Below are 11,328 nucleotides of genomic sequence, written 5' to 3' on the forward strand. Positions count from 1 at the left end.
GTTATGCCTTTAGTTATACTGAATTTGAACTTAAAGAAACCCTAATGGACCTCCCTTAGGTGGACTTATATGTAGCCCACTTACAATTGACCCAAATAAGTAATAATAACCCAAAAACTAAGAAGAAAATACTAAAAATCCGAAAATACCATCCTAAATAAGCTAGAATCAGATTTGTTACCCTTAAGAAGTCCTAAACAAAATTGGAAAAATCTGATTTGGAAAATTTGTGTTGCTGCCCCCTTTGATGTCCTTGATTAGCTTGGAATTCCTTTTTTCAACTTGGACAAATAAGAAAACAAATTTCCTCCTTTGTTGCTGATTTAATTACTTTCCTTCCTAAGTGAGGAAAAGCATTAAATAGTCCTCCCCTCTTTAGGAATAAGATTTGGTCAACTTCCTTACTTAGTTAGGAGAATAAATTGCTGACTCTTTATCCTTGTAGTATTAGAAAAGACAAGCCTAACAAGGCTGGTATTGGGCTGGACACATCAACCCCTTGTTCCACATGAATTAGGCTCTTCTTGGACCTGAACTAAATGAATTAAAAGGTTTTCCTTCATGCTCCTTAAATGTTCCAAGCCTCTCTAGGTCCATTTTGTTCCATATATTCTGAACAAGCCCATTCAATGCTTCTTTAAGCTTCTTAGCCCTAGCTCTTGTGATTGGCCCAATTGGCACCTCCAATGGGTTGTTGGCATGATTATGCTTGGTGTTAGGCTGATCCGCATCATCCCCTCTCTCTTCAAAAGGATTCGACCTCGAATCATCACCTACATCAAACAGAGTAAGATCAGAAACATTAAAGGTAGCACTAACACTATACTCACCTGGCAAATCAACTTTATAAGCGTTGTCATTGATCCTCTCAAGGATCTGAAATGGCCCATCTCCTCGTGGTTGTAGCTTTGACTTCCTCTGGGCCGGAAATCTCTCCTTGCGCATATGCACCCAAACCCAATCGCCAGGCTGAAAGACAACATGTTTGCGCCCCTTATTGGCTTTGGTCGCATACACGCGATTCCTCTTTTCAATCTGTTGTCGCACACTTTCATGAAGAGTTTTCACCACCTGTGCTTTACGATTACCATCCAAACTAACCCTTTCATCAATAGGCAAAGGAATCAAATCCATTGGAGTTAAAGGGTTAAATCCATACACAATTTCAAATGGTGAAAATTCAGTAGTAGAGTGCACACTACGATTATATGCAAACTCTATAAATGGCAAACAATCTTTCCAATTCTTTAAGTTCTTTTGAATGACAACACGCAAAAGTTGTGTTAAGGTCCTATTAACTACTTCGGTTTGTCCATCTGTTTGGGGGTGACAAGTAGTTGAAAACAACAGTTTAGTACCCATTTTTCCCCATAACACCTTCCAAAAATAGCTAAGGAACTTAACATCTCTATCAGAAACAATGCTCTTAGGGACCCCGTGAAGTCATACTATCTCCCTAAAGAACAAATCAGCAATGTTAGTTGCATCGTCAGTTTTATGACATGGAATGAAATGTGCCATCTTTGAAAACCTATCAACAACTACAAAGATGGAATCCCTGCCCCGTTTTGACCTAGGTAAACCCAAGACAAAGTCCATCGAAATGTCTACCCAAGGTTCTTTCGGTACAGGCAAAGGGGGATACAAGCCATGCGGTTGAGTCCTAGACTTTATACAAGCCATGCGGTTGAGTCCTAGACTTTGCTTTCCTACAAGTTATGCATTTATCACATATGCGTTGCACATCTTTTTTTATTTTAGGCCAATAAAAATGCTCATGCAACACATCCAAAGTCTTAACAACACCGAAATGCCCCATCAACCCGCCTCCATGTGCTTCACGTACAAGCAATTCACGCATAGAACTTAATGGAACACACAAACGACTCTCTTTAAACAAATATCCATCAAGTCTATAAAACTTTCCAAAAGCTGAAGTTTCGCAAGAATTGTAAACATTAACAAAATCACTATCATCCTTGTACAATTCTTTTATGTGTTCAAATCCTAGAAATCTAGCATCCAAAGTAGATAAAAGAACATACCTGCGTGAAAGTGCATCAGCCACAATGTTTTCTTTCCCTTGCTTATACTTGATCACATACGGAAATGTTTCAATAAATTCAACCCATTTGGCATGTCTCCTACTCAATTTACCTTGCCCTTTCAAGTGCTTCAATGATTCATGATCAGAATGTATGACAAACTCCTTGGGCCACAGGTAATGTTGCCACGTCTCTAAAGTTCTTACCAAGGCATAGAGTTCCTTGTCATATGTAGGGTAATTCAAGGCTGCCCCATTAAGTTTTTCGCTGAAATATGCAATGGGCCTCCTATCCTGCATTAACACAGCTCCTATACCGATACCCGATGCATCACATTCTACTTCAAAAACTCTTGTAAAGTCTGGCAAAGCTAAAACAGGTGCCGAACAAAGCTTATCCTTCAACAATTTAAAAGCCTCATCTTGTGCATCATTCCATTTGAATCCAACAGACTTTTTCACAATTTTAGTTAAAGGTGCAGCAATAGTACTAAAATCCTTCACAAACCTTCTATAAAAACTAGCAAGTCCATGAAAACTCCTTACCTCACTTACCGATTTTGGTGTAGGCCAATCTCGGATGGCTTTAACTTTCTCCTCATCCATCTCAATACCCTGTGCAGTAACGACATAGCCAAGAAACACAATTTTTTCCATGCAAAAGGTACACTTCTTAAGATTAGCATATAATCGCTCACTACGCAACACACTAAGTACATTACGCAAATGATCAAGATGCTCATTTAAGTTCTTGCTATAGATCAAAATGTCATCAAAATACACAACAACAAACTTACCTATAAATGCACGCAAGACATGATTCATTAAACGCATAAACGTGCTAGGCGCATTTGTAAGTCCAAACGGCATGACTAACCATTCATATAAACCATGCTTAGTCTTAAATGCAGTTTTCCACTCATCACCCTCTTTCATCCCAATTTGATGGTACCCACTTTTTAAGTCAATCTTAGAGAAAATACATGATCCATGTAACTCATCTAGCATGTCATCAAGCCTAGGAATAGGATGTCGATACTTTACTATTATGTTATTGACAGCACAACAATCAACACACATCCTCCATGTTCCATCCTTTTTTTAGGCACAAGTAGCACTAGCACAGCACAAGGACTCATACTCTCACGAATGTACCCCTTCATCATCAACTCATCTACTTGCCTTTGAAGCTCCTTCGTCTCCTCGGGGTTGCTTCTATAGGCTGGACGGTTAGGAATTGAAGCTCCGGGCACAAGATCAATTTGATGTTCAATCCCCCTTAATGGTGGTAATCCATTGGGGATGTCTTCAGGGAATACATCATCAAACTCCTGCATCAAAGAAACAACCACACTAGGAATAGCAGAATCAAGATCGTTAGTGTTAAAATAAGCCTCCTTATACACAAGTAAGATCATTGGCTTATTAGTAAAAAATACAGATCTGATTTGAAATCCTTTTGCATAAAAATTAGGTTGTTTCTTTAATTTTTCCACACTATTATTATCACACAAGCTTACTTTCTTCACTCCTCGGTTTTTACCTCCACTCTCAACCGGTTTAATTAATGATTTAGGTTTAGCCGAATCTGATGGTTTTCTCTCACCATTGTCCTCACGTGAATTTTCACTCTTCCCATCCTCACATTCCTTTTTTAATTTGATTTGATCATCATACACTTGTTTTGGAGAAAGAGGTACAAGAGTGATGGTTTTACCATCCTTTACAATAGTGAACCTATTTCTAAACCCATCATGAATCGCTTTCTGATCAAACTGCCATGGACGCCCCAAAAGTAAGTGACTAGCATGCATCGGGACGACATCATATAAAATCTCATAAGAATACTTCCCAATAGCAAACGCAATCAAAACCTGCTTAGTAACCCTCACTTCACCACATTCATTCAACCATTGCAATCTATAAGGCCTAGGTTGCTTAATACAACTCAGATTCAATTTCTTCACAAGTGTATCACTAGCAACATTAGCACAACTACCTCCATCAATTATCATGCTACATACCTTGTTTTGGATGTGACATCGAGTGTGAAATATATTTTCCCGTTGCTGATCTACATCATCTTCTTTGATTTGCATGTTCAGCGCACGTCTTATAACCAAAGCCTCCCCCTCAACAGGGTATGCAATCTCCTCATCGCTACAATCCATCAAAGGTGGCATCTCTTCACTTTCAGATTTCTCACTTTCAGATTCAACATCCCCATTATCTCTTATAAGCATAACTCTTCGGTTTGGACACTGAGATGCAATGTGCCCCTTCCCTAAACATTTAAAGCATTTAATATCTCTATCACGAGTAGGTTGAGATTCAGATTTACCTTTCCCATTCATATAAGTATCCTTTTTGGCCTTAGGTGGTTCAGCCTTTGCATAAGGCTTTGGTTGGACAGCCCCCTCTCTTTTCAAATTCAGCCTCCATGTTGAGAAAGATGAAGCCGAATTGGTCTGAAAACGTGTACTGCCCCTTCTCTTTATTTCTCTCTACCTTCGTTGCCATATGGACCATGTCTTCCAATTCCACACAGTGTTGTAATTCTACAACATTTGCAATGTCCCTATTCAGTCCATTTAGAAACCTAGCCATAGTAGCTTCCCGATCCTCAATCACGTTGGCCCGAATCATGGCAATCTCCATTTCCTTGAAATACTCATCCACAGACCTAGAACCCTGATTCAAACCCTGCAATTTCAGATACAAATCTCTATAATAGTGGTTAGGCACAAATTGCCTTCTCATCAACACTTTCATATCCTCCCACGACGCTACCGACCTCTCTCCAATCCGTCTTCTACTAGTAACATTCTGATCCCACCAAATCAGTGCATAATCCATGAATTCGATTACTACCAATTTCACTTTCTTCGCCTCCGAATAGTTATGGCAATCAAAAATCCAATCCACCTTTTTTTCCCACTCCAAATATGCCTCGGGATCATTTTTACCTTGAAAAGAAGGTATTTTCAGTTTGATAGCATCCAAATCACCATCTAAATCAGCATGTCCCCCAACACTACGGAAATTTTCCCTTTGGCCGAATTGGCCCCTAGTTCTATTCCCATAATCCCTTCGGTTTCTAGGCTGCCGAAAACCTTCCTGGTAGTCTATGGCCTCATCATCAAAAACACCATCACCGATATCACCAACGGCCTCCTCAAAATCCTCACAATCAGCCCACCTTGGCCTATTGGCCCTATTGCTATTGTTTGCTTTCGGTTCCACCCCAAGCTTCATATTTTGGGTGCTCGTACCAGCCTTGTTACCATGTTTCTCCACCCTATCAAGTCTGTCGCACACATTTTCCATCACAAAATTCATCCTCTCCATCATTTGTGTCATGGCTTGCATTTGAAATGTAAGTTCTCCCTCGGGATGGGGCAGTGTATTGTTTTGATCTGACATGATAGTACCTGCAAAAAGTTGTTAGTGGTAAAAGAAAATTTATCCTCACGTCACTCGTGTTTCGCTCAAATACTCTTAATATCCTCACACGTTCACACCTCTCGTCTCACCTTCTTGCAGTTCTTGCGAAACTGAAACCAACACCAAATAGAACCAACTTGGCGGCGCTATCCAAATATATATATGACTCAAGAAGCAATGAAAAAAACTAGAAAACAAGCAAAACAAAACTGCGATGATAGTCTCGTAAGTAGCAAGCGAGTCTATCCGAAATATGAACGAAACTGAAGACGCGAATAAAAACAGAAACAAAAAAATATGCAAAATCATTAACCAACACCCAAATATGTTGGATATGATGAAAATAAGCTGCAAGAAACGAAATCAACAAAAAGCAAGTGAATTTTGAAACGGTGACGCAAGACAGACTCGTTTACGACAAGTTAAGTCCGAATCTGGAACCTAAAGTAAATAATGTTCAATTAAGTTAAAATTTCAGATATAGTGCGATATCAACCCAAATAGACAGAATATAAGGTTTGGGCAATTTATGACAACGTTTGATATACTGACGTAAAAACGTTATGAATCAGACCTGAATAGACCCGAATTTGAAACCCAAAGCAAATGATATCCAGTTGACCCCAAATTTGATATGTAATGCGATTAGAACCCCAGTAATTCGAATATCAAATTTGAGCTAATTCCGAGTTGATTTGATCCAATTGTCCCTTGTTTAGTTTTCTGCGGCAGAATCTAATAAACGTCTTTTTGAACAAATTTTCTTTTCTTTTCTATTTTCTCTTTTTTTTTTTATGTTGCTGATATATTTTGAACAATAACAGAATGAAATAACAATTTTTTTTTCTTTTTATATGCCGCAAATTCAAGGAGAAGAAGAAATTAGATACTAAGGAATTTTTGTGGAATTAACAAGAAACGAAAATTTCAGGAGGATATAACCTGATTAATGGAGCCAAGCTCTGATACCAAATGATGCGAACCTCGTGATCACATGGTCACGCAACCCACACGCAAAGATGCCAATTCTCGGAAAGCCAAGTAAATCAGGTTTGATAGGAGTGTGACACAAAGATAACTTGTACCTAGGCACCAGCACTATTGAAAACAGAAACCCCCACCCAATGAATATTGATTCGCGAACGAGAAGTATAAGGATGACGCCACAAAGACAGTTGTTCTTCGATAAGTCGTTTTCAGTTCTTTAGAGAACCAAGGAAGGGAGATTATCCCACCAACACACAATAAGTGCAGCAAAGAAGTTTCATTAATCTGAAAATTGTGTAACCTTTACATGTTTGGGTTATGCCTTTATTTATACTAAATTTGAACTTAAAGAAACCCTAATGGACCTCCCTTAGGTGGACTTATATGTAGCCCACTTACAATTGACCCAAATAAGTAATAATAACCTAAAAACTAAGAAGAAAATACTAAAAATACTAAAAATCCGAAAATACCATCCTAAATAAGCTAGAATCAGATTTGTCACCCTTAAGAAGTCCTAAACAAAATTGGAAAAATCTAATTTGGAAAATTTGTGTTGCTGCCCCCTTTGATGTCCTTGATTAGCTTGGAATTCCTTGTTTAACTTGGACAAATAAGAAAACAAATTTCCTCCTTTATTGATGATTTAATTACTTTCCTTCCTAAGTGAGGAAAAGCATTAAGTAGTCCTCCCCTCTTTAGGAATAAGATTTGGCCAACTTCCTTACTTAGTTAGGAGAATAAATTGCTGACTCTTTATCCTTGTAGTATTAGAAAAGACAAGCCTAACAAGGCTGGTATTGGGCCGGACACATCAACCCCTTGTTCCACATGAATTGGGCTCTTCTTGGACCTGAACTAAATGAATTAAAGGCTGTCCTTCATGCTCCTTAAATGTTCCAAGCCTCTCTAGGTCCATTTTGTTTCATATATTCTGAACAAGCCCATTCAATGCTTCTTTAAGCTTCTTAGCCCTAGCTCTTATGATTGGCCCAATTGGCACCTCCAATGGGTTGTTGGCATGATTATGCTTGGTGTTAGGCTGATCCGCATCAAATGGGTACGGTGTATCCAATAGAAGAGGGTTGGTTTACTTGGAAAACTTATATAAAAAGATTAAGGTGAGGCGTTAATGAAAGATAAGATGATTAAGACAACAAATGTCTTTTAAGATAAAGTAATGAGTAGTGATGTTAATAATCAAATTAGAAGATGATGGATGAGTGTAGGCTAGTACATATAATAGGTGAATAATTGTTGTTCTAAGGATTTATTTATGGAATAAAAGCAATGTTTACATATATTATAAGTGCTAGCAACTAATACTATTAGGAGACTTAGGTTATGATATAAGAGCAGTAAAAATATAGTTGCTATGGAAGTTCATATATTAGTATTTACAGGCCCTAATGAAAATATAGTGTGTGCAGTGTAGATTTACTAGGTTTAATATGCTTGTGATGAGGTTAATATGTGCAAGTACTAGCTTGATATAAAAATTTCCTTTTCAATTATAAGTAGTGATAATATACATCAAAACATTTTATATTGGGTCTGTAATTAAATAGATTATAAATTTATAACTTATGATCTAAATACTTTTATCTTCCCGCATGTATATAACTAATTTAAGTTATTTAATTTGTTAATATTTATGATTTTATTATGATTCGAATATTGTTTTATTATTTTATTTGTAATTGTTTTTAATGCTAAAAAAAGGTGTTATACTTAAAAGAAGGCATGAAATTGTTATTGAAATAATGATGAGATATAATTTAGGATTATTGGATTAAAAAGTTGGAAAATTATTATAGAAGTGTATAGGTATTTATGAATAACTTGATATATTCTAGATAAAGAAGAAATTCTACCAAAATTTCAATAAAAATTTTAAAAGTGTTTATATGAATATTTAAGAATGTGTAAAAATAAATATTACCTATTTTTTATGAATTTCATGAATCAAAAGGTTATAAAAATATGATGTATTATTTTTTTTCGTGTGAAACAAGTATCATTATACTAGAAATTGGGGTCATTACCAATTGTAAGGGTCTGGCAAGCTTTTGATGCTCTATCTTTACCTGTTGGCGTATCACACATTGAGTCACATAGTTGCAATTTCTTTTTTGTATTAAGCCACCAATAAAATTCTTTCAAATGCTTATATATTCTTGTGCTTCGATGCACAACAAACTTAGCTTCGTAGGGCATTATCTCTCAGTAGATACATCCTTTTACCAATTGCTACCATTCTGTCTTCTAGAATTTGGAAAGGCGTTTTCATTCTTGATTTCACCATTTTACTCACTCTCTCCATTTCTTCATCATTTTGGTGAGCTTCTAATACTTCATCTCTAAAAACTGATCGCACATTGAGTTGTGCTAATAAGAACCCTTCAAGTCCAATTCTTATTTGTGCATCAAAAAACAAACACCACAACTACCACCTCTAGATCTTTCATGAATTTTCAATTATACAATCAACTTTTCATGTTACATCAACAGACAACTCAACCCTTTCTCTGAAGATTCATTATAAGCGTACAAGGCGTGGCTTCCAGCCCCTGCAGTTCGATATAAGCCATTACTTTTCTATCTCATCTGGTCGGTATGGTAAAACGTCCTTTCTATTAGAAAGCAAAATTAAAGATATAGATCCTTTCCATTTCCACGGCAAAACATTCAACCTTGTTGCAACCAAAACTCACCACAAAAATTTATAGATTAATCTATCGCAACATCAATCCCACTCACCGACCCTTAAATCTCCTAATTAAAACCTCACCAATCCCCTCCTTTCCAGTCTCCACTAGTCTTCATCTCAATTATGCCACCACCACAAATCCAAGTGGGACTTTTTTACAGTATATACAGTGAGGAATCTCGTTTGCAACCAAACAGTTTAATCCATTAAATGAATCTCCCTATTAAACCTCTGGTGCCGAACAAAGGTGTCAATCATAGAGTGACACTGAGTCGAGTTGCATATCCAAAATTGCAAGAGAAAACGGAAGTGACCATTCCGGATTTTCTCATACCAGAACTGTCCCACATGTACATCAACATCCTATAATATTCTGAGAATGAGAGATCAAACATTCTTGCCCAGGTGATGGTCGGCTCAGTAGCTATAGTGTGTTTTGGTCCCATATAGGTAAGAAATAAAACAGTATTTGGGTAGCCTGCAACACACTTACTGACTTATCCATTTCTCTGTTCTTTTCTGGAATACTTCTTTATATTCCACTTGTCTCTTGCTCTCTCTTATGCAAGCTTATTCAAAATCTATGTTTCTTTCTCATATTTAAATATCTTCTTCTTTGTATATAAATCTCGATCTCTTAGTATTTGGGTAGCCTTCAACACACTTACCCCGACAGTATTTGAACAAAACCTGTAGTTGTACTTTTACCTTCCAGAAATGGCTACAAGTTCTGCGGAAGAGAAACGAGAGCATTCGGACTTTAGTACTCAAGCGGAAGAAGATCAGGAAGAAGAAGCATTATCACTGTGTGATTTGCCAGTCAATAGGATGAAAGAAGAGAACAATCAATCAAATAGACATCAAGAAGCTCATCAAGGAACTGAAACAAATCAAGAAGATTTCGACTTCGGTCCCTGGAGTGGTGATGGCTATCTTTCTAAGAAATCAGATATGTGTGCAGCTGATGATATATTCTTTCAAGGCCAAATTCTCCCTCTTCGTCTCTCAGTTAGCTCAGAAAGTGGTGTTAACAAGTTCGAGAGCGATAGCAGCTTCAACACAAGCCATTGCCTATCAAGGTCGGCCTCCACGGACCACAATTCAATTGGTGTTTTCACCACTTTCAGTGGCATGAGCAGCAGCAGCAGAAGTCATTACTCATCAAGCAGCAACAACACAAGCTCTGCTATTGCCAGCACAAGAATGATAAAACCAATAATTCAAAACCAGTTTCTAACCCATCGAAGTCCAAAACCTCAAATTAGACTTTCTAGTACCTCACTGGGAAATGCAGCTTGTAACAGACCAAGAAATTCTTCATTTTGGGACTTTTTTAGACTGGGTTTGGTCCGTACACCAGAGATTGAATTACAAGATCTTAAGGTCCGTAATTCTGTTAGTAGAAATAGTAGCTCTAGTAGCAGCAAAAGCAATTCAAGCATCAAGAAATGTGGCAAAATTAATGTTAGCAGTGACAACAGTAAAACCGGGTGCAAAATCAAGAATAAGAGCAGACATAATAGCAATGATTGTGGGAAGAACATGGAGAAACGGAGGAAACAGAGTTTGTTGCAAAAAAGGGGAGGGTTATTAAGTGGCTGTAGCTGTTCAGTTAGTGCAGTGAAACCATTTCCCTTGAAAAGCAGTAACGACAGGAGTCGTAGCGCAGGAAATGGCAATAATGATAAAAGTGAAAGAGGGTCCATAGAGGAGAAGCTGCAAGAGTTGAAGATGAAGAGAAGAATTGTGAAAAAGCAGCTGATGCAGCAGCAGGGAAAGCAAGCTATGTCACGTCATCGAACGTTTGAGTGGATAAAGGAGCTTCCGCATGCTAATTTTTGAATCATCAAAAGGAAGTTATCTATTTTTATTTTTTTTTTAAAAAAAAAGAAAAATCCCTCTCGCATGCCTGTATATCATTGCCTTTGTTTCAGCCTTTGTTTTTCGGATTCACTTTTTCTTTAATTTGAATTGTACTCGTAAACTTGTTTTTCGAGAGAACGGGCACTGTCATCTAGAACTGCAATCCTACAAGTCTTGTTTTTATGGAGAGATTGAGTTCGTTAAAACCTAACCTCACCTAAAGTTCTAGCAACTTTTTAGTTGTTTTCTATCTAACAAATAATAATAACTCAGGTTTTTC

At 37.3% G+C, this 11,328-nt stretch overlaps 1 protein-coding gene and 1 pseudogene across 2 annotated transcripts; one reads left to right on the forward strand and one right to left on the reverse strand.

Moving 5' to 3' along the window:
• Positions 1–840: 840 nt before the first annotated feature.
• On the reverse strand, positions 841–4,936 carry LOC105117896 (uncharacterized; annotated as a pseudogene).
• Positions 4,937–9,065: 4,129 nt separating this feature from the next.
• Positions 9,066–11,288, forward strand: LOC105117897 (uncharacterized). Of its 2 annotated transcripts, none has more exons than XM_011015702.1 (2): positions 9,066–9,635; positions 9,882–11,288. In XM_011015702.1, the coding sequence occupies exon 2, from the start codon at positions 9,903–9,905 to the stop codon at positions 11,025–11,027; it is 1,125 nt and encodes a 374-aa protein (XP_011014004.1). In that variant the 5' UTR covers positions 9,066–9,635; positions 9,882–9,902; the 3' UTR covers positions 11,028–11,288. The 2 variants fall into 2 exon arrangements, with proteins under 2 accessions (XP_011014004.1, XP_011014003.1); XM_011015701.1 differs by having other exon boundaries at positions 9,067–9,635; positions 9,901–11,288.
• Positions 11,289–11,328: the final 40 nt, after the last annotated feature.

The sequence above is a fragment of the Populus euphratica genome, unplaced genomic scaffold (assembly GCF_000495115.2).
Source record: "Populus euphratica unplaced genomic scaffold, PopEup_1.0 scaffold1575.1, whole genome shotgun sequence".
Lineage (NCBI taxonomy): Eukaryota > Viridiplantae > Streptophyta > Magnoliopsida > Malpighiales > Salicaceae > Populus > Populus euphratica.